The 20,727-nt window shown below is 31.9% G+C and overlaps 1 protein-coding gene across 2 annotated transcripts; it reads right to left on the bottom strand.

The window, feature by feature from the left end:
- Positions 1–30: 30 nt before the first annotated feature.
- On the bottom strand, positions 31–18,943 carry LOC108909552. 2 transcript variants are annotated; one of them, XM_018713929.1, is made up of 7 exons: positions 18,825–18,943; positions 11,964–12,116; positions 4,481–4,685; positions 4,140–4,340; positions 3,957–4,068; positions 3,765–3,899; positions 31–343 (listed from the first exon to the last, which is right to left on the bottom strand). In XM_018713929.1, exons 2-7 carry the CDS (start codon positions 12,091–12,093, stop codon positions 275–277), a joined length of 852 nt encoding a protein of 283 aa, XP_018569445.1. In that variant the 5' UTR covers positions 12,094–12,116; positions 18,825–18,943; the 3' UTR covers positions 31–274. The 2 variants fall into 2 exon arrangements, with proteins under 2 accessions (XP_018569445.1, XP_018569444.1); XM_018713928.1 differs by having other exon boundaries at positions 18,829–18,943.
- Positions 18,944–20,727: the final 1,784 nt, after the last annotated feature.

The raw sequence follows: 20,727 nt of genomic DNA, 5'->3' as shown, positions 1-20,727 counted from the left end.
ACTCATTTTAATAAAACTATTCACTTTTTGTAAAGTTATTTATTTTCGACTTAAAGATATTTTATTTACTACAATAAATGTTTTTGTATGTATGTGACTAATTGTTTTATCCAGTACCTATTTCCCAAAGGTTTATTTACATAGGCTATCACAGTGTTAAATTAAAAAACAACTAAATTGGCAAGGAGCCAAAAAATGCTACTCCACAATTTATGTGATGTGTTGTCTGTCTTCTTCCACATTAAATAGTAGTCGAAGACAAAAGTTCTCCACTTTATGGGATGTTGAAAAGTCTCTTCGCCAAGTTCACCACTGTGGCATTTTCCAGTATGTTGTTTATATACTGGAGAAAAAGGAGAGGTTATTAAAGAGAATTTGTCAAAGAACTACAGTGTGTCTGTAGATTATTTGCCAGAGAGAAGAACTTTTCATGTTTTAAGTTATTCTAAAAATATTTTGATTTTGATTTGAACTATTTCACATTTCCTTGTATTCTTTATTTATAAAAATCTCAAAAAAAAATGAAAAACAATCTCTTTACACTGTTTATACAGGGTGGGCCATTAGTGTGAGAAAGTAAAATAACTCCCTTGTTATTCACTATAGAAAAAAAGTTTATATAAAAGTTGTACAGAATCAAAAAACCTAAAGGACAAAATTAATTTGAAACACACAGGGGATGAGTAAAAACGGGACACGCCAAATATTACATTTTTTAAATGGAACACCCTGTATATTTTTAAACATATGAATTTCTAAGAAAATTCTGTATATGGCAATATAAACAGTTTAACATTTTAGTGCGGGTTTGCCAAGTTATGTAGAAAATTCTTCGAATTTTGGAAAAAACATGACCCCGAAGAAGTTGTATTAACTTTCAACTACTAACACTTGGAAAAATATTTGACAGAGTTATAGGCAAATGTTAGGCAAAGACTCCTATATAGCTAATATTGATATTTTATACAGGGCATTTTTTATAATACGATCATTTTTAGAAAGTTCAAATTTGATTTTGTAAAATTTTTCAAATGGAACACCCTGTATTTTATTGTTCTATTTTATTCACATATCAGTCCACTTCAACTTTTATTAAGTATGTTCTACACCTAAATGTTGCTATATCTTAAAAACTAACAATGTTAGATATAGAACATGCTCAATAAAAGTTGAAGTGGATCGATATGTGACTAAAATAGAACAATAAAATACAGGGTGTTCCATTTGAAAAATTTTAGAATATCAAGTTTCAACTTTATAAAAATGATCGTATTATAAAAAATGCCCTGTATAAAATATCGATATTGGTTAATATAGGAGCCTTTGTCTAACATTTGCCTATAACTATGTCGATTTTGTTCCAAGTGTTAGTAGCTAAAAGTGAATGCAACTTCTTCGAGGTCATGTTTTTTCCAAAATTCGAAGCATTTTGTACATAACTTTGCAACCCCACACTAAAATGATAAACTGTTCATATTGCCATATGTAGTTTTTTCTTGGAAATCTGTATGTTTAAAAATATACAGGATATTCCATTTAAAAAATGGAATATTTCTCGTGTTTTGTTTTTACTCATCGCCTTATATGTATCAAATTAATTTTGTAGTTTAGGTTTCTTGATTCCGTATAACTTTTATATAAACTTTTTTTCTGTATTATGAGTAACAAGGGAGTTATTTTACTTTCTCACACTAATGGCCCACCCTGTATAACAATATTATTTATAATCTTTTAAATTATTTCTAATTGTTTTATTTTATGTAGTATCAAAAGAAAATAGTACAAGGTAAATAGAAACAACAGTTTTCCTATATTTTCAACATTAGCCTTGGTATTTTGCAACATATATAGCATTGATTTTTCTTATTTGATTTTTTTTTGCTTGCAGTGTAATTGACTATAAAATATTGTTCCTACCAAAGGTATGCCTAACAGTTAATTAATTCTTTGAGGAATTATAATTCACAAATAAGGGTCTGCAAAATGATAGATTCTGAGATACAGAGTGTTGAAATTACGATTCTTAACTATTTCTTAAGATTTTTTATGCAAAATGTTGATAGACTAAATATTTATCTAATTAGTAGATATAGGAGTATGAAGATGTGATGGAGATATTAGGAGCCTCTCTCACAGAAAATCCCAGAAATTCGACATCATTGAATATTTTAAAAATTTGATTGCTGCTTATAACTTCTAAAGATGTTTCCAAGATAGTTTTTATTTTAAAGGGTGCCCCAAAAGTAGCGCACGATTTGAATTGTGCATCATTTTTATTCCAGTTGGCAGCACTGTGCAATAACACATGTATGTAGTAAACACATTGCGGTTAGACAAAATGGAGCGCTATATGACGGATGAGCGAGTGAATATTGTGAAAAGTCATTTGAGAGAGTGTGTTGCTGAGACTGTGCTCAAATTACTTGGAATTTTTGGTAGAAGGAACTTCCCGAATGAAACAACTTGGAAAATATTGGTTGCCAAATTTGAACAAACAGGTTCGGTTGCAGACAATAAAAAAAAACAGGCTTACAGTCAGTGAGAGTGTGGCGAAAATTCCCACAACCTTGCGCCGTCGGTTACTGTAATTATTTCAAAAAACGGATTTTAACAAAAGGATGAAGATGCAGATTTTTTGTTTAAAATCCGCTGTATTATGCCTTTTGAAATGTTTAATTCCATTGACCGACGGCGCACTAAGTTTGCGGGAATTTTGGCTGAACAGCCAGTACGAGGCCGGCCTGTTTTTTTGTCTCCAACCGAACCTGTTTGTTCAAATTTGACAACTCATTCGGGGCGTTCCTTCTAAGTACTGAAAATTCCACGTAATTTGTGCACAGTCTCAGCTACACACTCTCCGTACTTGTAATGAATTTTCATTTGCTCGTATGGCGTATGGCGCCCAATTTTGTCTAACCGCAACATGTTTACTACAACAGGCAAGTTCCGGATTGCCATCTAGATGCTCTAGATATATCTCTTTTCATCTATTACAATCAGAAAAGAACAAAACACATCTAGAGCGTCTAGATATTAATACCGAACTTGCCTAACATGTGATCCTGCACAATGTTGTCAACTCTTTGGAATAAAAATAGCATGCGTTACTTTTGGAACATTGTTTATTTCAAAACTGAATGATTTTTTGTTTTTATCTCACTTAACTTACATTAACCGTTACCAAGCACCTCCAAGTACTTCACAAAATGTAAAGTAGATCTACAATTAAGTACTTATCTCAAGAAAAGAAGTCCTAGGCTTTTTTGCTGAAAACAATTTTAAATACAATTTATTTACAAAAATTCCAAAAAGTGGTCCAGAAATAGAATTATGACAATTATTTTTTGAGACTTTTCATAATTATTATTAGATATAAAATTGTATTTTTAGAAAAAAAATCGAACAAACTTTTTTTTTGTTAAATGAATAGTTTCGAATTTTCTTAGATTTAATGAGGTGCTTGTATTTATAATTAAAAAAAATAATAATTCAAAAATTGTCATTTTTTAAATAAAATGCAGTAGTATAGTTACCAAGTGTGATCGTGATGAGTATTTGAGGTTTTTAATGTCAGTGACCCTGGCATCCTGCCACATAATACGCATTTTTTGTTATTCTACATGAAACATATTCGTAGAGATTTTAGATAATGTGAATTTTTAAATTTCGACATCCTTTATCACGAAAACTATCAATTTGTAGACTCATATTTAATAAACCCTGTAGATTATCGAAATTAATATAACATTATAATATAATCTTACTTTTATGATTTGTTTCTCTATAGATGGTCTTATTTCCGGCCACAAAATATCCAGCGCTTCCGGAGCCATCTCGGAGATGGCTCTGTTGATTAACTGCCCAGTTTCGTTATCGTTCATAAGGTTCCCAAAGTTATTCTACAAAATTTAAGGCGGTTTAATATTTCAACTATTTCTACAACTAACCAGCCTTACTTCCAACTTTTTGAGCTTCACATCTACGTTGATTTGTTCAACTCTCAGGCGGGCAGGTAGGTTGAATTTTAAAATCGTCGACGTGCCAAGTTTCAAATTGATCAGGTTAATCCTAGAAATTACTGATTTTATTTTCATCTAAACGTTCGAAATGTTTAACAAATATATGTAGTATTGAATTACCGGAAAGGTCCATTTCCATGTATCACAAATGCTTGTCCAACTGTTCCATTAATTTTATAAGTACCATTTACCTTTATATAAGGAAACGTTAAATTGAGATCGAGTTTAAATCTTAAGTTACCCAGATCTGTGAACTTTTCTTTATCTACGATAAATTTTGAGATATGTTTTACTGTGATATCTTCAGCACCACCCTTCAGTCTGCAAAGAAAATATACTGGTTAGAAACTTTAAGAAATAATGTGATTACAAACACATTAATTAGCTGGTACATAATATCTACGAATTCCTTCGTCTTGATTTCTTTGTGCGCGGATTGTACTGCTGTAAATTTTACTTACTTTGCGGAATCATGGTTAACGTCAAAATCGATTTTGTTGATATGTAGAGGATCCAAAATAGGTATGTTCAGTTCTGGGATTCCTTTTAGCAGCTGCTTCCTAAAAAGTTCAAGTAGGGCTCTAAGCCTGTCTTCAATTCTCCCGAAAGTGTTTACTACTCTGTCAACAGCTCTTCCAAATATATTCACCCCTCCCCGTATAATATCTGAAAATACAAATAATAGTCACTAAGTATGCAAGGTTGTGTAATCCGGTCAAAATAGACCAAAAAATACTAGTAAGTTTACAATAATTCACATAGAGCTAAATATTGGTATAGGTCTTTGGTACACTATTATAAGTAAAATGTCAAAAGTCCCCACCTGTCTTCCTCCATCTGCTTCTGCTTATCAAGTTATCAACACTTATATCGAGTATACTATCAAGTTCAAGTGTGGCTAGGTAATCAACTGAACCCAGAAGTCGACTGGGGATGGAAATTAATATATGTATAACATTTTGGAGCCAACAATTCATAGATATAGCAAGAGGAAGAAGATGAAGATGAAGAAGAAAGCGAAGAAGACATTATTGTTGAAGTAGCATTTGAAGATTATCAGTCAGATTAAAATTTTCCCAAAATCAATAATAATTCTTTCCAGTTTAATCATAACCAATAGTACCATTTTTTATTGAACTGAATCACAATAGATCGCGGAGTATGCCTACCGGGGAAACCACGTTAAAAAAAAACGCGCCGAGTACACTACCTCATAGGTGGTGCAGAAATGTGTGCATATCATGTCACGTACTTGCAGAACGTGTCTTCGTCAACTTTTGAAATGGTGATATCTCTGGAATGGTGATTCGTAAGAAAAAAGTATTGGGACAATTTTTGAAAACAATTGCATGATCTACAACTTTTGTCTCTATTTTTATGATAACACTTATCGTTTACGAGAAAAATGCAAAAGACGATATTTGCGACCTTTGACCTTGAATACATTTTTTACACGCATGGGATCGGTGGGGACTTTTGACATTTTACTTATAATAGTGTCCAAGCGAATTATACCTAGTAAACTGAAATGTCTATTTTGACCTAATTATGTGGTGAGAAATAAGCTACAAAGTATATCATACTTGTTAATCTAATCTTAATCGTCACCAACATTTAAAACATGTCGGAAGATAAACATACAAATAGGTACCTAAATTGTTCGTCGGTCGTCTCACTATGAGAACTAATAACTTTGAAACCGCTCTGTGTCTTGTGATTCTCTTGATAAATGATTTTAGTTGTTTAGTGGATATTACGGGTGTAATTTATGCAGGACAGGACATGAGCCCGCAGAGTAGTTGTTTTCCACAATATCAATAATATCATTAGTTTTTTTCATGATTAACCAGTCAAATTTAAAATAAAAAACGGTCTTCTCTAATAATGGAATGACTAATATTATATTCACTACTGCTGCCTCTACAAAATGCAAAATTTCTGCGGCAATAATTTTTCCGGGCTGTACTAGGTTACATTATGTGTATATTTATAAAACGTATTTTTAGATAAGAAAAACTATGGAATTTCCAAAATACCCAGTGATAGTGATCGCAGTATTTTCGCCACTGGTTGACATATTTATGTCCCCATTTAAAGAATTTTTACCTTTAACTGGCTAAATCTATTAGCCCATGTTTTATCATTCGATATTAAACAACTTCAGAGAATCAGAGGTATTTTCGAAAGTATGTTTTTATTTTAACTTCAACACTACTCCGTATCTCGAAAACGAATATATTTCCTTACAGAAATTCTTTTTCTTATTTTGATCATACATTTGGCCAATTAAAGTGAAATCTTTAAACAAACTGATAACAATACGTTTAGTATTTACCAAAATTATTAATTTGCAGATAGTTTACTCCACGTTCATTTAGAAAAAGTAGTAAATCCATTGCATATTATTTTAAATATTGTGTCTACGCAGTTTAAAGTAAATTTGAAAACAAAACATGGAATATGTAATTAATATTATTACTTGTTCTGACGTTTCCAATACCTGGAATATATTAAATGATCATTATTAAGATAACAGAACATTTAATGAGTTGGTTGTTGTTAATAAAAAAAAGACAAGAAACATTTATTAAAATATGCAAACATATTTTACTAAAACGCAATAAAAAATAAAATATTTATTTGTTTGTTTCTATAATACGTAATTACTGCATGTTTACAAGTAAATGTTACAATTTAAAGGCAACATTGAGTTTTTATTCAGGGTGTCTTCAAAAAAGTAGCACGAATGGTGTGCACTATTTGTGCTACTGCTGTTGAAAACAAATGTATATCCATATGTCGCTAAAATTTCTGCAACAGTTGGTCGTTATTAACAGGTACGAGGTACGTAATTTGAATATAATAATGATAATAGAATAAAAATAAAAGGAATTATTTTATCTAAATCGTATTTAGTAATTAGGTGTGTAGATATCAAACTATTTCCTATAATTTCAAGGTTAAGTAATCAAATTTAGAGAATATTTTAAATTCTAATGATTAGAATTAGATGAAACTAATCTGCTGTCTATAAAACTATTTATGCCATACAAATGGTACCCAATGAACCAGTGATCTTATTACTCATTATGAACAGATAATGTCCATTACAAACAAAATTTAATATTTATATTTCAATTATTCATCTCTCCCAGAATTATGCAAAGAGATAGTGATTATAATCATTTATTTTGGTTATTTACATTTGCTGTGGTTTGTCTTTTGGTATATTTTTCTGGAATTATGTTTGCTAATTACGATTAGGTAGTGGTTTTATTTAAATATTTTGAATATTTTAAATTTAACCAAATGAATAATTAACTGACTTATTTGTACTTGCCGTCATTCTGTACACTCCAAAGTTGAGGAATTTGGAAGGAATTTAACACAATTCAGAGGCTGGAAACCCAAACAATAAAAATCCAAGTCATTTTAATTATGTAATTTCAGAAGTCCTTCAAGAGGCCTGTCGTCGATCTAAAAACGGGGATTTAACCAAGACAGGATTTAGTATCGTGTTATTATTAAAATCGCGTGAACGGGAGATGTATGTCACGGTATATTGATCACTGGATTCATGAGCACGGAGAAATGACATTCAAGTTTGTTTTTCTTTTAGATACTATTTTTGAGATCAGCACATTTTTCTGATTAAAATTTTGTGCTTGAGTATTCCAAATATATCCAATGATTATGGTTTATTTTTTCGTTTTTGTCGAATTACTGAATTTTCCCATTTTCCCTTTGTACAAAGTGTGCTTTGAAAACAAAACATCCAATTGTTGCTCCAAAATAATATGGTGTGCTCTGTGCTCGTTAGCCAGCTCAATGTCGCCCTGTCTGCGCATGACGTCACCTGAGACCAGCTGAAATGTCAAAATTTCCACATATATATATACTATGGTATGAATCGTTTATAGAGTAAATTTAAGTATGTATAGTATAAACGTGACCTTGACCTTAAACATTATGTCAAGATGGACTTTTGAAGAAACGTTACCTGTTTTGCATAATAAAATGAGTGATAAATGAAGATGTTTAGGCTACAACAGCTCTAGACTATTGGAAAAACGACTGAAAGTTACATTTTCATGCCAATATTTGCCATAATTTTGTCAGTGCTCTTTAGTGACGTCACCATTTAGGCGTAGGCGCACCTTACTCTCTTCACTCTACACTCCAAACGAAATTATCACAGTTAAATTTTCATAGATTATGTGAAAATTTAGTGAATTAAAAATACAATTTCCACACAATAAGAGCTGGATACGCTTTAAACATATTTATTAATTATTTAGAGGAATGTCAGGCTTTGCTTCTTGCAAAAATTACATTCAGCTCTCTAAACTTTGACGATATTTATGAAAACTTCGAAATTCTTTTTGTAGTAATAGTCGGGTATTTTTAATGCACTTTTTGCAGAAATGGTTAANAGTAAGTCATAGAAATCCGTGCGATAGAGAAAGATGGCTATAATGAAGGCGTCTAATAGTCACCGCCCATTTCGCCCTTCCACAAATAAGAAGTTGATCTTATTTGTGGAAGGGCGAAATGGGCGGTGACTATTAGACGCTTTCATTATAGCCATCTTTCTCTATCGCACGGATTTCTATGACTTAGTTTATCGCTCTCACGTAACGGGAAATGGACCATCGGTACTTTCCGAACCTGTATATGCACATAACCGTAATCGTAAAAATGCGAAATTCCTATATGGCATCTGTAGGAAAGCTAAGAGAAAAACAAAAGTTGCTTGTCATTTTGCCGTCCTGGTAAGTGCCAAAAATAAAACCAAAAACCAAAATATTCAATGTTCATCGATAACTTCAAAACAGAAAATGCAGGTAAACAACTGACCTACCAGTATTCTAATTCTGCTATTATTTTGCTGAATTTTTGTAATTGATTGCAAATTATTTGCGCAAAATTAATTAAAGATGGGCAAATTTAAATTTGTATGTCCCATAATTTACAAACAACCTAAGCATCCCTTCTTTTCATCATTTTAATTATTTTTTTTACCTTTAGAGTCTGATAATAACACAGCCCCACAAAAAAAACAAGTTGTCTGTACTTTTCATGCGACATTTTCAAGAATTGCGAAATTTTTTGTAATATATTTGTTTACTTTATAACCTGAGTACCCAATCATGTTTTAACCTTCTTCTTTTCGGCTATATCTTGTTATTTTTTCTGTAAAAGATCTATTCACGGCTTTTCTGCCTAATTTTAGGTAATAAAGTACATAGGTACCTAATAGATTAAATTTTTAAAAACGAATTTTGTAAATCTGAACTCGGATTCGCGATCAGTGACCCCGAAAACGACCGTATACCAAATTTGGCGCAAAAATGTTATTTTTTGAAAATTTGATCGGCCATTTTGAATCCGCCATCTTGAATTTTGCAAAATTGACCTCGGATCCGTGAACAGGGACTCCAAAAACCCACGTATCCCAAATTTGGCGCGATTCTGTTATTTTTTGAAAATTCGTGATATCTGACCTTTTGACTCGCTTTTTTGAGGATAGAAAAAAAAAACATCAATTCTGACCAGGGATTCACGTTCGGCGGGGTCTTATCCATATAAATGAACATTTAAATGTAGAAAAAACAGAAATTGTATTTTTCCTAGCACTTTTTCGTGAATTTTTGCTATTTTTGACCTGTTTTTTTGAGGTTAGAGAATTCCTGTGATGTGATAACTCAATTCTGAAACCGGATTCGTGATCATGAGGCAAAATACTACGGATAACATATGTCCCATGAAAAGTACAGACAACTTTTTCTGTGTGTGTGTGTGACTGTGTAATTAATCATATACAGGGTGTCCCCGAAAGGTCTGTACAAAATGCTACAAATTCTCGAGGTGAAAATAAATCACTTTGCCTCATTTTACCTTCGTAAAGAATTGATAATTATGAAGATAATACATGACAATGGTGATTATTTTGAACATTTAAGTACTTAAAGTATTTCAGCCTAATTACCTAATAAAATTCACATATTTTCAGTTTTGTTTTATTGCTTGTTTTGCAGTTTGCTGTATTACAGTCTGATTGCGCCCTTACAAATTAATTTTGAACTAAGGTAAGTTGAGTTAAATCGTCCTTTAATTGCATTTTTCTGGCAAACCGTTACTCCTAGCGACATTAACGAAATATACCGGGTAGGAAAGTACCGATGGTCTATCTGAAGTTACGTGAGAGCGATAAAGTAAGCCATAGAAATCCATGCGATAGAGAAGGATGGCTATAATGAAGGCGTCTCATAGTTACCGCGCGTTTCGCCCTTCTACAAATAAGATCCACTTCTTATTTGTGGAATGGCGAAATGGGCGGTGAGAATTAGACGCCTTCACTATACCCATCCTTGTCTATCACATGGATTTCTATGTCTTACTTTATCGCTCTCACGTAACTTCTGATAGACCATCGGTACTTTCCTACACTGTAGGTACCTTTTTTAAACGCAACACGTAGACGAACAAATATTGGCACTCCAAAATTATGTACGATGAACGGCAAAAAAGTTAGTACGATTTGGAAATACACTATATGCTGTATGCGGCGCTCTTTACACCATACATAAAATTTGTTAACATATTTGAATTTTTCACCATAAAAAACCCTTGTATACCAAGTTTTATAACGTTGTCATCTTTCTCTCAATAAATAGTGAAGAAAATTGAAAAGAAGTTCTTATGCAATTTTTTTTAAAAACACCAACCATGCATTGTCATTCAAAGTAACCGTATATGCAAAATTTCAGCTCAATCGGTTGACATAACTGTTTTAAAATTCAGTTGTAGGATACCTATACTAACAAGGCAAGTTAAATAAAAGTTTGTAATAATAAATTATTAACTGTGACGCCCTGTATCTCCGTAATTAACTTTTGTGCTAAGGTAAGATAAAGCAAATCGATCTAACTATTTTTACCGTGATAAATGAACTCACATAAAAATGTGAATAAATAGTGACGTTTTTGTCACTTTGACAGCGATAAAAAGTTGCGTAGCTTTTTATCACTACTGTTCCGCTAAACTCAACTATACTTGGTAAGCGCATGTCAGTTTCCCGTCATTACAATTATTAAGTATTGTTGAAAGTGTGAGTATAATGATTGTTATTCGTTCACATAGAATAAATAAAGATACTTATTTTTGTCGTTCATTCACATATTTGATCGATAATTTATCTTGTCAAAAACAGCTTTCCATTTCATGGATACACTTTTTTGTAAGTCAAAATTTTTCCAGTCAGTAATTTTGCTCGAAAAACTGGCATTTGACAAAATCGCTCGACCTTCGGTCTCGCGATTTTTTCATGTTAGTTTTTCTCGTAAAATTACTGATTGTCAAAATTATTCGTTACAAAGAGAAATTTATCCGATAAAAAGAAAAGCTCTTGTGATTTTACTGTAGATAATTTGTGGCAGAATTTTGTACAAACATCATTTACCTTGAGAGAAATATTAAATCATATGAATTTTTTTTCCATGATTTGTTTATTGCTTACTTCTTTAAAATTAAAATATAGTAGTATAGTTTAACACTTATTTTATTTCATAACCTATTTATACATATATCGTGTCCCCTAAACACCCTGTAAAGGATATTAACATAATTAATAAAAATATTCATAATTCGTCTAGCTTATAAAATCAGGTTTCGCCAATCGATTCTTCGAATTCCATTTATGCAAAAGTCATTAAACAATTTTAAATGCGCTTTTTCCAATAAGCAATTATCCATGCTTCAAGACCCACAGATTTGGGAAAACAGATTACGGATAACATTCGTTAAATAAAAATTATGTACCTACCCGGTTTGAGGCACCTAATGCTTGTAAATAAAAAAGCATGTAACCTTTAACTGATAACCCGAAAAGATACAAATCGTCACACTTTAAACAAACGGAATTAAAAAAAAAAAACATCTTACCGAACGTCGTGTTGGTAATCCTATTCAAAAAGTCACTTATCCTGGGCGCTCTGATATCCACCGCCAGCTGACCGTCCACCGCCAAAAAGGACAACGCCACGCACAGCAGTATCGTTAATTTTCGTGTCATCTTCAGTCACCGCGTTGATACAACTGCAAGAAAAACAACAGAAGTTATCAAAGAAAGCGTGAATCTCCGATAGAAACCGCGAGTGGTAACAGCAAATTCGACGTGAACAATCTGCTCGCCACCATATCCCAAACGAATTGCAATTTGCCGATAGACTTAGGCCGAGGTGCGGCTTTAATTGCTGGCTCTAGTACGCTCGAGGTCTTCGGCGTATCTTCTAATGTCTTGATTAGACTTATTTTGCCATGCACATGAATGTGAATGTCTTGTTACTGGTCCAATAAAAAAAATCGGTTTTGAATTGTTGTGTTACTGGTTGTTACAGCGGTTACATGTGTTTAAGTACAAGGTTAGACATTTTACTCAAGTATAAAAATTGCGATTATAATATATTGGCGCTAATTATTGTTGTTGTTTTATTGGGGCAGCAGTCCGTGAAAAAAATGCAGTTAGTCATCCGGGCAAGAAATAGTTTTTTGTTTACGGGGTGTTACGAAACGAATGGGCCTTACTTCATGGTCAGCTTCCTTGGAAGAAATTAAACTGATTTAGGTCAAGATACCTTACTGCAAGTTTGCTCCTTTAAAAAGCCCCAGGTTTTAAAAAATGATTCAATTTAGTTATTTTAAGACACATTTCGTATTTTAATAAAATTTTGTTTCGGGGGTTTTTGGATTAGCCAAAGATGTATATAAATTTATTTTTTACCTAAAAAAATGCTTGAAACAGTTTTTGTTTCTTCTCTGGTGCCGGGGGGCTCTGGGGCGCCGCCTCCCCTCCTAGAAATTTTAGTAGTAAAAAAAATTAATTTAGAATTTAGTTTACAATATTATCTACATATAGATTAACCTTAATAAGCGCATTAAAAAGGAAATGTTTTTGTAATGTGCAATTAATTTAACTCGACTTGCAAAATTCGTGTGCAAAACTTACGTGGGCTCCTCGTAGCTCGCGTCTACTTCTGTAAAGTGTTTACAGTGGTGGTCATGGTTACCGTCGCGTGTTAGTGAAATATGGAGTGGGAGTAGCGCATATTTACTACGCAGTTTGGACTCTGCTTTTAAACGTAATTTGTTCGGGGGGTGGTGTAAAATTTTGTTACGTGTTGCTTCTTGTGTGTTTTTTAAAAGATTGTAAAAGTTTAAATTGATCATAATGACAGACTAACACTAATATTATCTATTGAAAAATTAATGGCGCAAGAAATATCAGACTTTAATAGAAAAGTAATTGAAAAGTTTATTTCTGACAAAAGCAGAAGAATGGACTTTCACTATAAAAAATAATGTTGCACACATTGTCCCTAGATTTCAATAGTACTTAAAATAAATCTGCCCAATTATATTTCATTTTTTTTCCAATACTTTATACCTAAATTTTTCCGCATACCCTGATATGGAAGTAATGAGCCGCTACTGGTTTCTTACTATGTCTTTTTTTGTTGATAGAGATTTTGAGATGAATCAGGCATTTTATGAATCGTCAGTCCATTTACTGTAAAAGAGATATATTCATACATGTCATTATTTAACATGTATTGTTCGAGAAAAAGGTGGATATCGATTTTATACTGAAATTGCAACTGCAACTGACAGCTGCTGTAGAAAATTTAGATCAATTTTTCTCTGGAACTATGCAGTTTAACAGCATGCAACAAATGTGAATAAAAAATTTTTCTGTCACTAACTTTTTAAGGTAGTAAAATTGTTTTGTATGGTCCATTTGTATTCGAATACCCTGTATAAGAATTACAAATGAATCAACATTTCCTTATCAACGAACAGTGATAGCATTTTAGTTATTATGTAGGTATACTTGTAACAAGAGAAAATGACGAATTAAATACTGTTATAAACAGACGATGACCGTTGACCAGTGACTGTGGCAAAAATTATAGGAAATTGACGCAAGACTGATATTAATAGGTACATTGATTAATCAAAATACAACCATTCATGCACGTTTGACAGTTATTTTGTAATAATGTACTGAAAAAAAGTTTCTTAATGGAAAAAATTCTTCCAAAGATATTGTCCTTAAAATTAGAATTCAAAACGATAAATATACAGGGTGTTCCCGAAATAAGTGCATTTGGCAAAAGCAACAATTTTTATCTAATATACATATTTTTTCGAAGGCCTGTTAGTTTTTAAGAAAAAGTAATTTGTGATTTTTATCTGGATAATAAGTTGAAACGCTTTGGTGGTGAATAAACAGAAACACGTGTACAAATCGAAAGTAAGTAGTATGTGTATAGTATTTATGCTAGCAAAAATTTTTAATGTATCATAAAAAGTACGTAAAAGTTACTTAAATGTTTCCTGAGTTTATAGGCAGCTCGTTAGGGTTATATTAGTAGGTACAAAATATCGAACAAAAATATGATTTATTAAACCACAGTTGTTGCTTTTGATGGGATACGTAATTAAAATTTCTGGTACTTATTTCAGGTACTCAAAGTATATACCACAGTCAATGACAGGCTCGGTCTGGCTCTTTCAGGGACCGTCGGAAAAAATCGAAATCGGGCCTACTTGGTTTTGTCTGTTATTAGGGTGTATATAATAAATCTTTACCCGAAAAAATCGTGCAGATACTACAACTAGATACCTATAATTTTTTTTAAACTTTACATTTTGTATTATGTACAGGCTGTTATAAATTTGCTTCTCAGGGATCTTGGAAACGGTAAAAGGTACGAAGTAGCTTAAATGTGGGCAAAGTTGCGTAACAATGTTGGTACATTATGCCTCTAAAAAGTTTTCGAAATATTTAAAAAAAACGAAATTTTGGAAATGCGTTTTTGTTTAATTTCAGCCTTATTTGAGGCGATATTGAAAAAGAAGAACACTTTCTCATGACCACTTTTTGCCTTCTATCGAATGGCATAATCAATTTTTATATGTAACGTTACGTCTCTCCAGGACCATCATCAACTTCATTTTTTTCAATACGACCCTGGAAATAGTATTGCATTTTTTGCCAGCCTTCATGACTCCCAATACTGTACTGCCTCAGCTCGAACCAGATTCAGACGTTTTGTCTCGAAAAATTCATCTTCAGTGTATTCATTCCAAATTTATCTAAATTTTTATTTAGATTTCTTTGTTTATTGAATTATCGTACACTGTAAGTGTCGTTAGACCCTGTGAAATCCATCTAGTTATTTAAACTATTACTACCACGCGTTACAATAAAACATTTATTATTACCTATTAACTATTACCATCACTTGGTCATACATAACTCAATAAGTTGTTGCGTCAAAATTAAAACATTATTACAATCTTAATTTTATTATGACAAATTAATTCTTAAAAAAGGCATATGAACAACAGGCTTGCAAAAATTGTAATAACATTTCCAGCGTCGTATTTAAAAAAATGAAGTTGATGATGGTCCTGGAGAAACGAAACGTTACATATAAAAATTGATTATGCTATTCGATAGAGGGCAAAAAGTGGCCTTGAGAAAGTGTTTTTCTTTTTTCAATATCACCTCAAATAAGGCTGAAATTAAACAAACACGGATTTCCAAAATTTCGTTTTTTTTTAATATTTCGAAAACTAATCATGTTAGCTTTAATTTTTTAGAGGCATAATGTTGGTCCCCTGATTACGCAACTTTGCCCCCATTTAAGCTACTTCGTACCTCTTACCGTTTCCGAGATTCCTGTAGTGAGAAACGAATTTGTAACAGCCTGTATGTTTATTTCTCTCTTTCTTTCCTATAATAAAGTTTGTGTTATTTTTTGGACCTGGGAAAATCCCATTTCTACAAAAGATTAAACTTTCATTTGCACGTTATTTTTTTTTCTTTTCAATTTATGGTGGCTATATCTCAGGAATTTACAAACAATTTTCTTATACTTTTGGCGCCTCGTTAGTCGTTTAGAGGCCTATCTTCCAAAATAAGTCAGGTTTTGCCGACTTTCCGACCTGGCCAGACCGGGCCTGGTCAATGAGGAATTTATGGGCTTTTATTATTGTTCACTCAAATATAATTTGTAATAATGTTCCTCAAAGCAAAATTCTGAGCACACCACTGATTTCTTAAGAAGAACATTTCAATCTGCTACTCTAAAAACACATCGGCAGTGAAAATCGCTTTTTACTGAGGTTTATGTAATTATTTTCTAAAATCAATTTAACAAAATTTTGTTCGTTTTTAACCAGCCACTCAAAACAACTGTCCTACAGTTTCTATCTATTACTCTGGTTATAATCGTTTAGATCAAGTCGTCTTTTTCTGAAATTGCACGGGTGCTTTGATTTAGACAACAATTTTGCCACGCGGAGTTTAATGCGTCTCCGTTGGTAATACTGACTTGATTGTTGATTCTCACATTTGCTGTTTGTGACTACAAAAATCTAAGTGTTCAATGAGTATTTTAATCTACGTTTTCATTTTGATTAAAAATTAATATTTTTATAATAATATAATATTCTCTTTTGACGGTAAAGAAAACAAATTTACTTTATCGCAAAAAAAGTTGAAACATTTATGAAAAAAACTCCTAAACATCATCATCGTGATCCAGCGGATTTTATTCAATACACAACAGATTATTTATTTTTTTAGTATTACATACGACTATAATTTGTTTAAAATTGAAAACAACAATATATGCATATTAAAAAAAATATGTTTATGTTCAAAATTACTTTAATCTCGGATATAATAACAGTAATTTCATCGTCACCTTACTACATATTTTTTAATAAATTGGTTTACATTATAACTGCCACAGTTAGATTCACTACACGAAAAATAAGTCCTAAATTAAAAAATAGTCGTTTGTCTTGTAAGTAATTTTCAATTTTTATTATAATGTAGGGACTTTTCATTTTTTAATGTCAACATCCAGTAAAACTTTCAACCAATGAGTTTTGGTTGCTTCAAATTTTGTTTAAAGCTAGTGCAATTTATTAATTTTAAATACCCTGTAACAATTCTGATTGAAATTTAATAAAACGTTATTTGAAGCTCTTTTACCATGATTTTAGGAGCTTTTTAGAAATATCTCCTTTTATTCGATATTTTTAAAAAACTATTTCATTTTTTAAATAATGTTCTCCAATTCAACTTTATTTTTCAAATTTTCATTAGTGAAAAAAGTTAATGGTCTGCAAATCGCATTTAGTTTATAGGTACCATATATTTTTTTAGTTTTCCAAAGCTTTATATAAATAAAAATACCGGTGGATGGTAAAATTTGTAGTCATATTTTTGTAAATAAGCATGGGAGACCCATACCGCTTTTTAAGAGTATACAAATACATTTATCAGTGGCGGAGACACCGAAAGGCATTGTCATTGAAACCCCAGAATTTCTACGCTACGAATTTAATTTTAAATAGATTGTAGCCAGCGAAAGTTTTTCATTGACAAACATTTAAATTTTTTTGGGAATGCATCAGGTTCAGATAATTAATTCTACAGCAACGATTTTTTAGTTTTTTAATGATTACATTTCAAATTGCATTGGCAACAAGAAATTTCTCTAAATATTTTTTGTGAGACATTATTTTCGCTATTTCCAATTGCGTGGTAAGCTAACTTGAAATTTAATTAATTAATTGTTAGACCAAAAAGTCTTAATTAATGAATTGAAATGTGTAACGAAAATTACCTGTTTTTCGAAAAAAGAAAAAATGGAAGATATTTATTTTCTTTGAAATAGAATTAGGAACCAAATGAACTAATGGAATTTCCAAAAAAACTCAGTGACGCAGGACTTCTGGTGTTTTCAATAACAGTGCATCCCGATACCTTCGCACTGGTTGTCATACTACTAACCCCAGTTTCGTCAATTTACGTCAAGTATCTTCAAATTTAATATTCAATGTTTGAAAAAATGTGATATAGTTTAAGATTACAACACCTTTGGAAATCAGCGACTATAGATCCCTGGTTCACTAAATCTTTTTGGCCTAATATGTTATGTCACACACTTAAAAACACTCTATATATAAAGTAGTTCGAATAGCATAAGCCAAAGTAAGACAAAAGTTCCCCATAAGTTGGGTTGAGAAATGCTTCTACTTGTATCTCCCAGCTACAGAATGTTCAGTTTGAAATTCCCGAAAATATTTATTGAATATATTCAAAATTACGAAAATTAAACAACAGGAAATTTACACTTTTCCATGAATGGATAACTATGAATTAAAATTATTCAGGGGCGGATAAAAATGTGGGCACCTAGACAAAACTTTGGGGCCTTTTTTTGTGTGACACTTTTTTTTTTCGGAGCATTCCCTTCTTTGTGAGAACTTTTTGTTTTATTTTGAGAAGTTCTGCCACGCCACCTGCTGAAGTTTGGTGTGTGCAATTGGAAGCGCCCTATATTTAAAACATTTTGTGTATGTATGTATGTATGTATGTATGTATGTATGTATGTATGTATGTATGTATGTATGTATGTATGTATGTATGTATGTATATCTGATGTTAAAAATTGGCTAAGACTTGATTCAACGTTTTTTTAAATCTCAGTGAGTGTATAGAATCAATTCATTGATTGGAACCACTGAAATATAAAATCGGTCACCTATTGCTATTTCAAAATATCACCTCCCAATATGATTGTTCTTGATGATATAGGCAGGTGTTTTAGATTCAAACTCCGTATACACTAACGCTCACGCCGTTTCCCAATAAACATAATACTCGCGTCGTGAAAACAAACAATAATTTGTCGTTTTGCAATTAACTTAATTACCACTTACTCACTCGATTGCATCGGTGATGGTCTTTTTCTGTTAACACACGAAATCGTTTACCTTACAAAATAAATTAAACAAAGAAATATCCGCACGGTTTTTACCACGTATAAGCAAGTACCATTAATTGAGTGAAATATGTAATAACATTAATAACTGAACGCGGCGTACCTTCAAATAGGCGACAGTGCCAGCTATTACTAACTTTCGATTATTCTCTCGGCAAGAATAATAATGAATACCTGTACTGAAATAAATATAGTTGGGAAATTTTACGTAACACCGCCAAGGCAAGCCTGAATAATTATTGCCCTAGTAGTTTTATCGCTTTTTTTGCATGTTAACCCAATTTCCGCGAACTTGAACCTCTATTTTCCCAGTTATTAATTTTTACAACGGAGGGTACCCGCTTGTGTACGATATTCGTTATCTAATAAGTGTTTTTTTGCCCTGTTATCGAAAGTAAATTAATAGAAATGAGCGCACAGCAGCGTGTGGTTTAGTTGCATACAGACACAGTTGAGCCACTGCTCGGAATGTAACGCGAATTACACTGAAAAAGGAAAGAATACGTACAAATTTTTTGATAAAGATTTTTTTATTTAATATGTACCTACTCGTTTTCACCGTTTTAGGGATTTCTTAACGCTAAGGAAAGAATAACTTACGCTAAGTAACTCTAATTTTCACCGAACCTTTAGGTATTCTTTTTGACTGCCGCAATAACTCCGCTTGTCCCTGACCGAGGACGACCTAACATCCCCTGAAATGACCATAAGTGAAATAATTTTACATAATTCAAAATTCTGATATACAGGGACAGTGGTGATCGAAATTTGGGCCACCCAGCAAAATTTAATTCAGGGTTCTTCTACAACCTCCGGTTAAGAAGAAGAAGAAGAAGAAGAAGAAGAAGAAGAAGAAGAAGAAGAAGTGGTAGTGGTAGTGGTAGTGGTAGTAGTAGTAGTAGTAGTAGTAGTAGTAGTAGTAGTAGTAGTAGTAGTAGTAGTAGTAGTATTAGTGTATCTGATAAGAGGTTTTCTTTTCAGGAACACTACTAGCAACTAAAAGTAGTGATCAAGCTTGTGGAATATCCACTGCCGCCGAAAATCTGGGATATATTATATTTTTACCTTTAATTAGATAAGTGACTAGTTCAACTTTCATCACCACAGTTTTCATACGAAAAAAAAAATAATGAACAAAATCCGAAAAATTAATTTCAACTATTTTACGAACTTCGTTGATTTGTGACAAAACTCAGAACTGACACAGTTAGCTATTTCACAAAATATCAAATTTACTGTTATTCATATATTAGATATTGGATTATAAAATCAATATTACTACTGCAGTCAACAATAAAAAATAAAGTTTAAAAATTAGTCAAAATGAAACGTAAAAATGCAACTTGTGGCACAACACCAATCCAAGACGCAGATAATATAGCACAACAAAGAATTAAATTTCCTATAACTTTTCTGTGATACTTCTTATATGAGCAAAAATATTTCGTACGTACACTATTGTAGCGAAATATATTCGTATTCGGTTTAAAATAAACTAACCTAAGAACTTATTTTTCCAGCTCGTAATAGTTATTTGTCAATAAAATCTGTCTATTTCATCATATATGTTTGCATAACTGACAAACAGATTTAATTGACGAATAAATTTATTTGGCTGCTGGAGAAACTAGTCCTAATAGTAGAAAATAATATGTATATATTGAAACATTTAAGAGAAAATATCTAGAAAGCAGATATAAACATCCAAATTCAAAATGAGTCCTTATTTTAGATGGAAAGTGATCCTTTTTCGGAATTACAACTCGTTTTTGCTACAATTATACAGAGATAAAAAATTTCCCTGATTTACCTACGCCATATAGTGTAACTAACGCCTCCTA

Source organism: Anoplophora glabripennis, unplaced genomic scaffold (genome assembly GCF_000390285.2).
Source record: "Anoplophora glabripennis isolate ALB-LARVAE unplaced genomic scaffold, Agla_2.0 scaffold385, whole genome shotgun sequence".
Classification (NCBI taxonomy): domain Eukaryota; kingdom Metazoa; phylum Arthropoda; class Insecta; order Coleoptera; family Cerambycidae; genus Anoplophora; species Anoplophora glabripennis.
This window is presented reverse-complemented; position numbering and strand designations above follow the sequence as displayed.

Bases quoted from the DNA above. Each gene is read 5' to 3' on its own strand.
- LOC108909552 (XM_018713929.1), bottom strand. From the start codon at position 12,093: ATGACACGAAAATTAACGATACTGCTGTGCGTGGCGTTGTCCTTTTTG. The intron at 4,069-4,139 runs GTAATTCAATAC...AGTAATTTCTAG, and splicing joins CATGGAAATGGACCTTTCCG to GATTAACCTGATCAATTTGA. The intron at 3,900-3,956 runs GTAAGGCTGGTT...TAAATTTTGTAG, and splicing joins TGAAGCTCAAAAAGTTGGAA to AATAACTTTGGGAACCTTAT.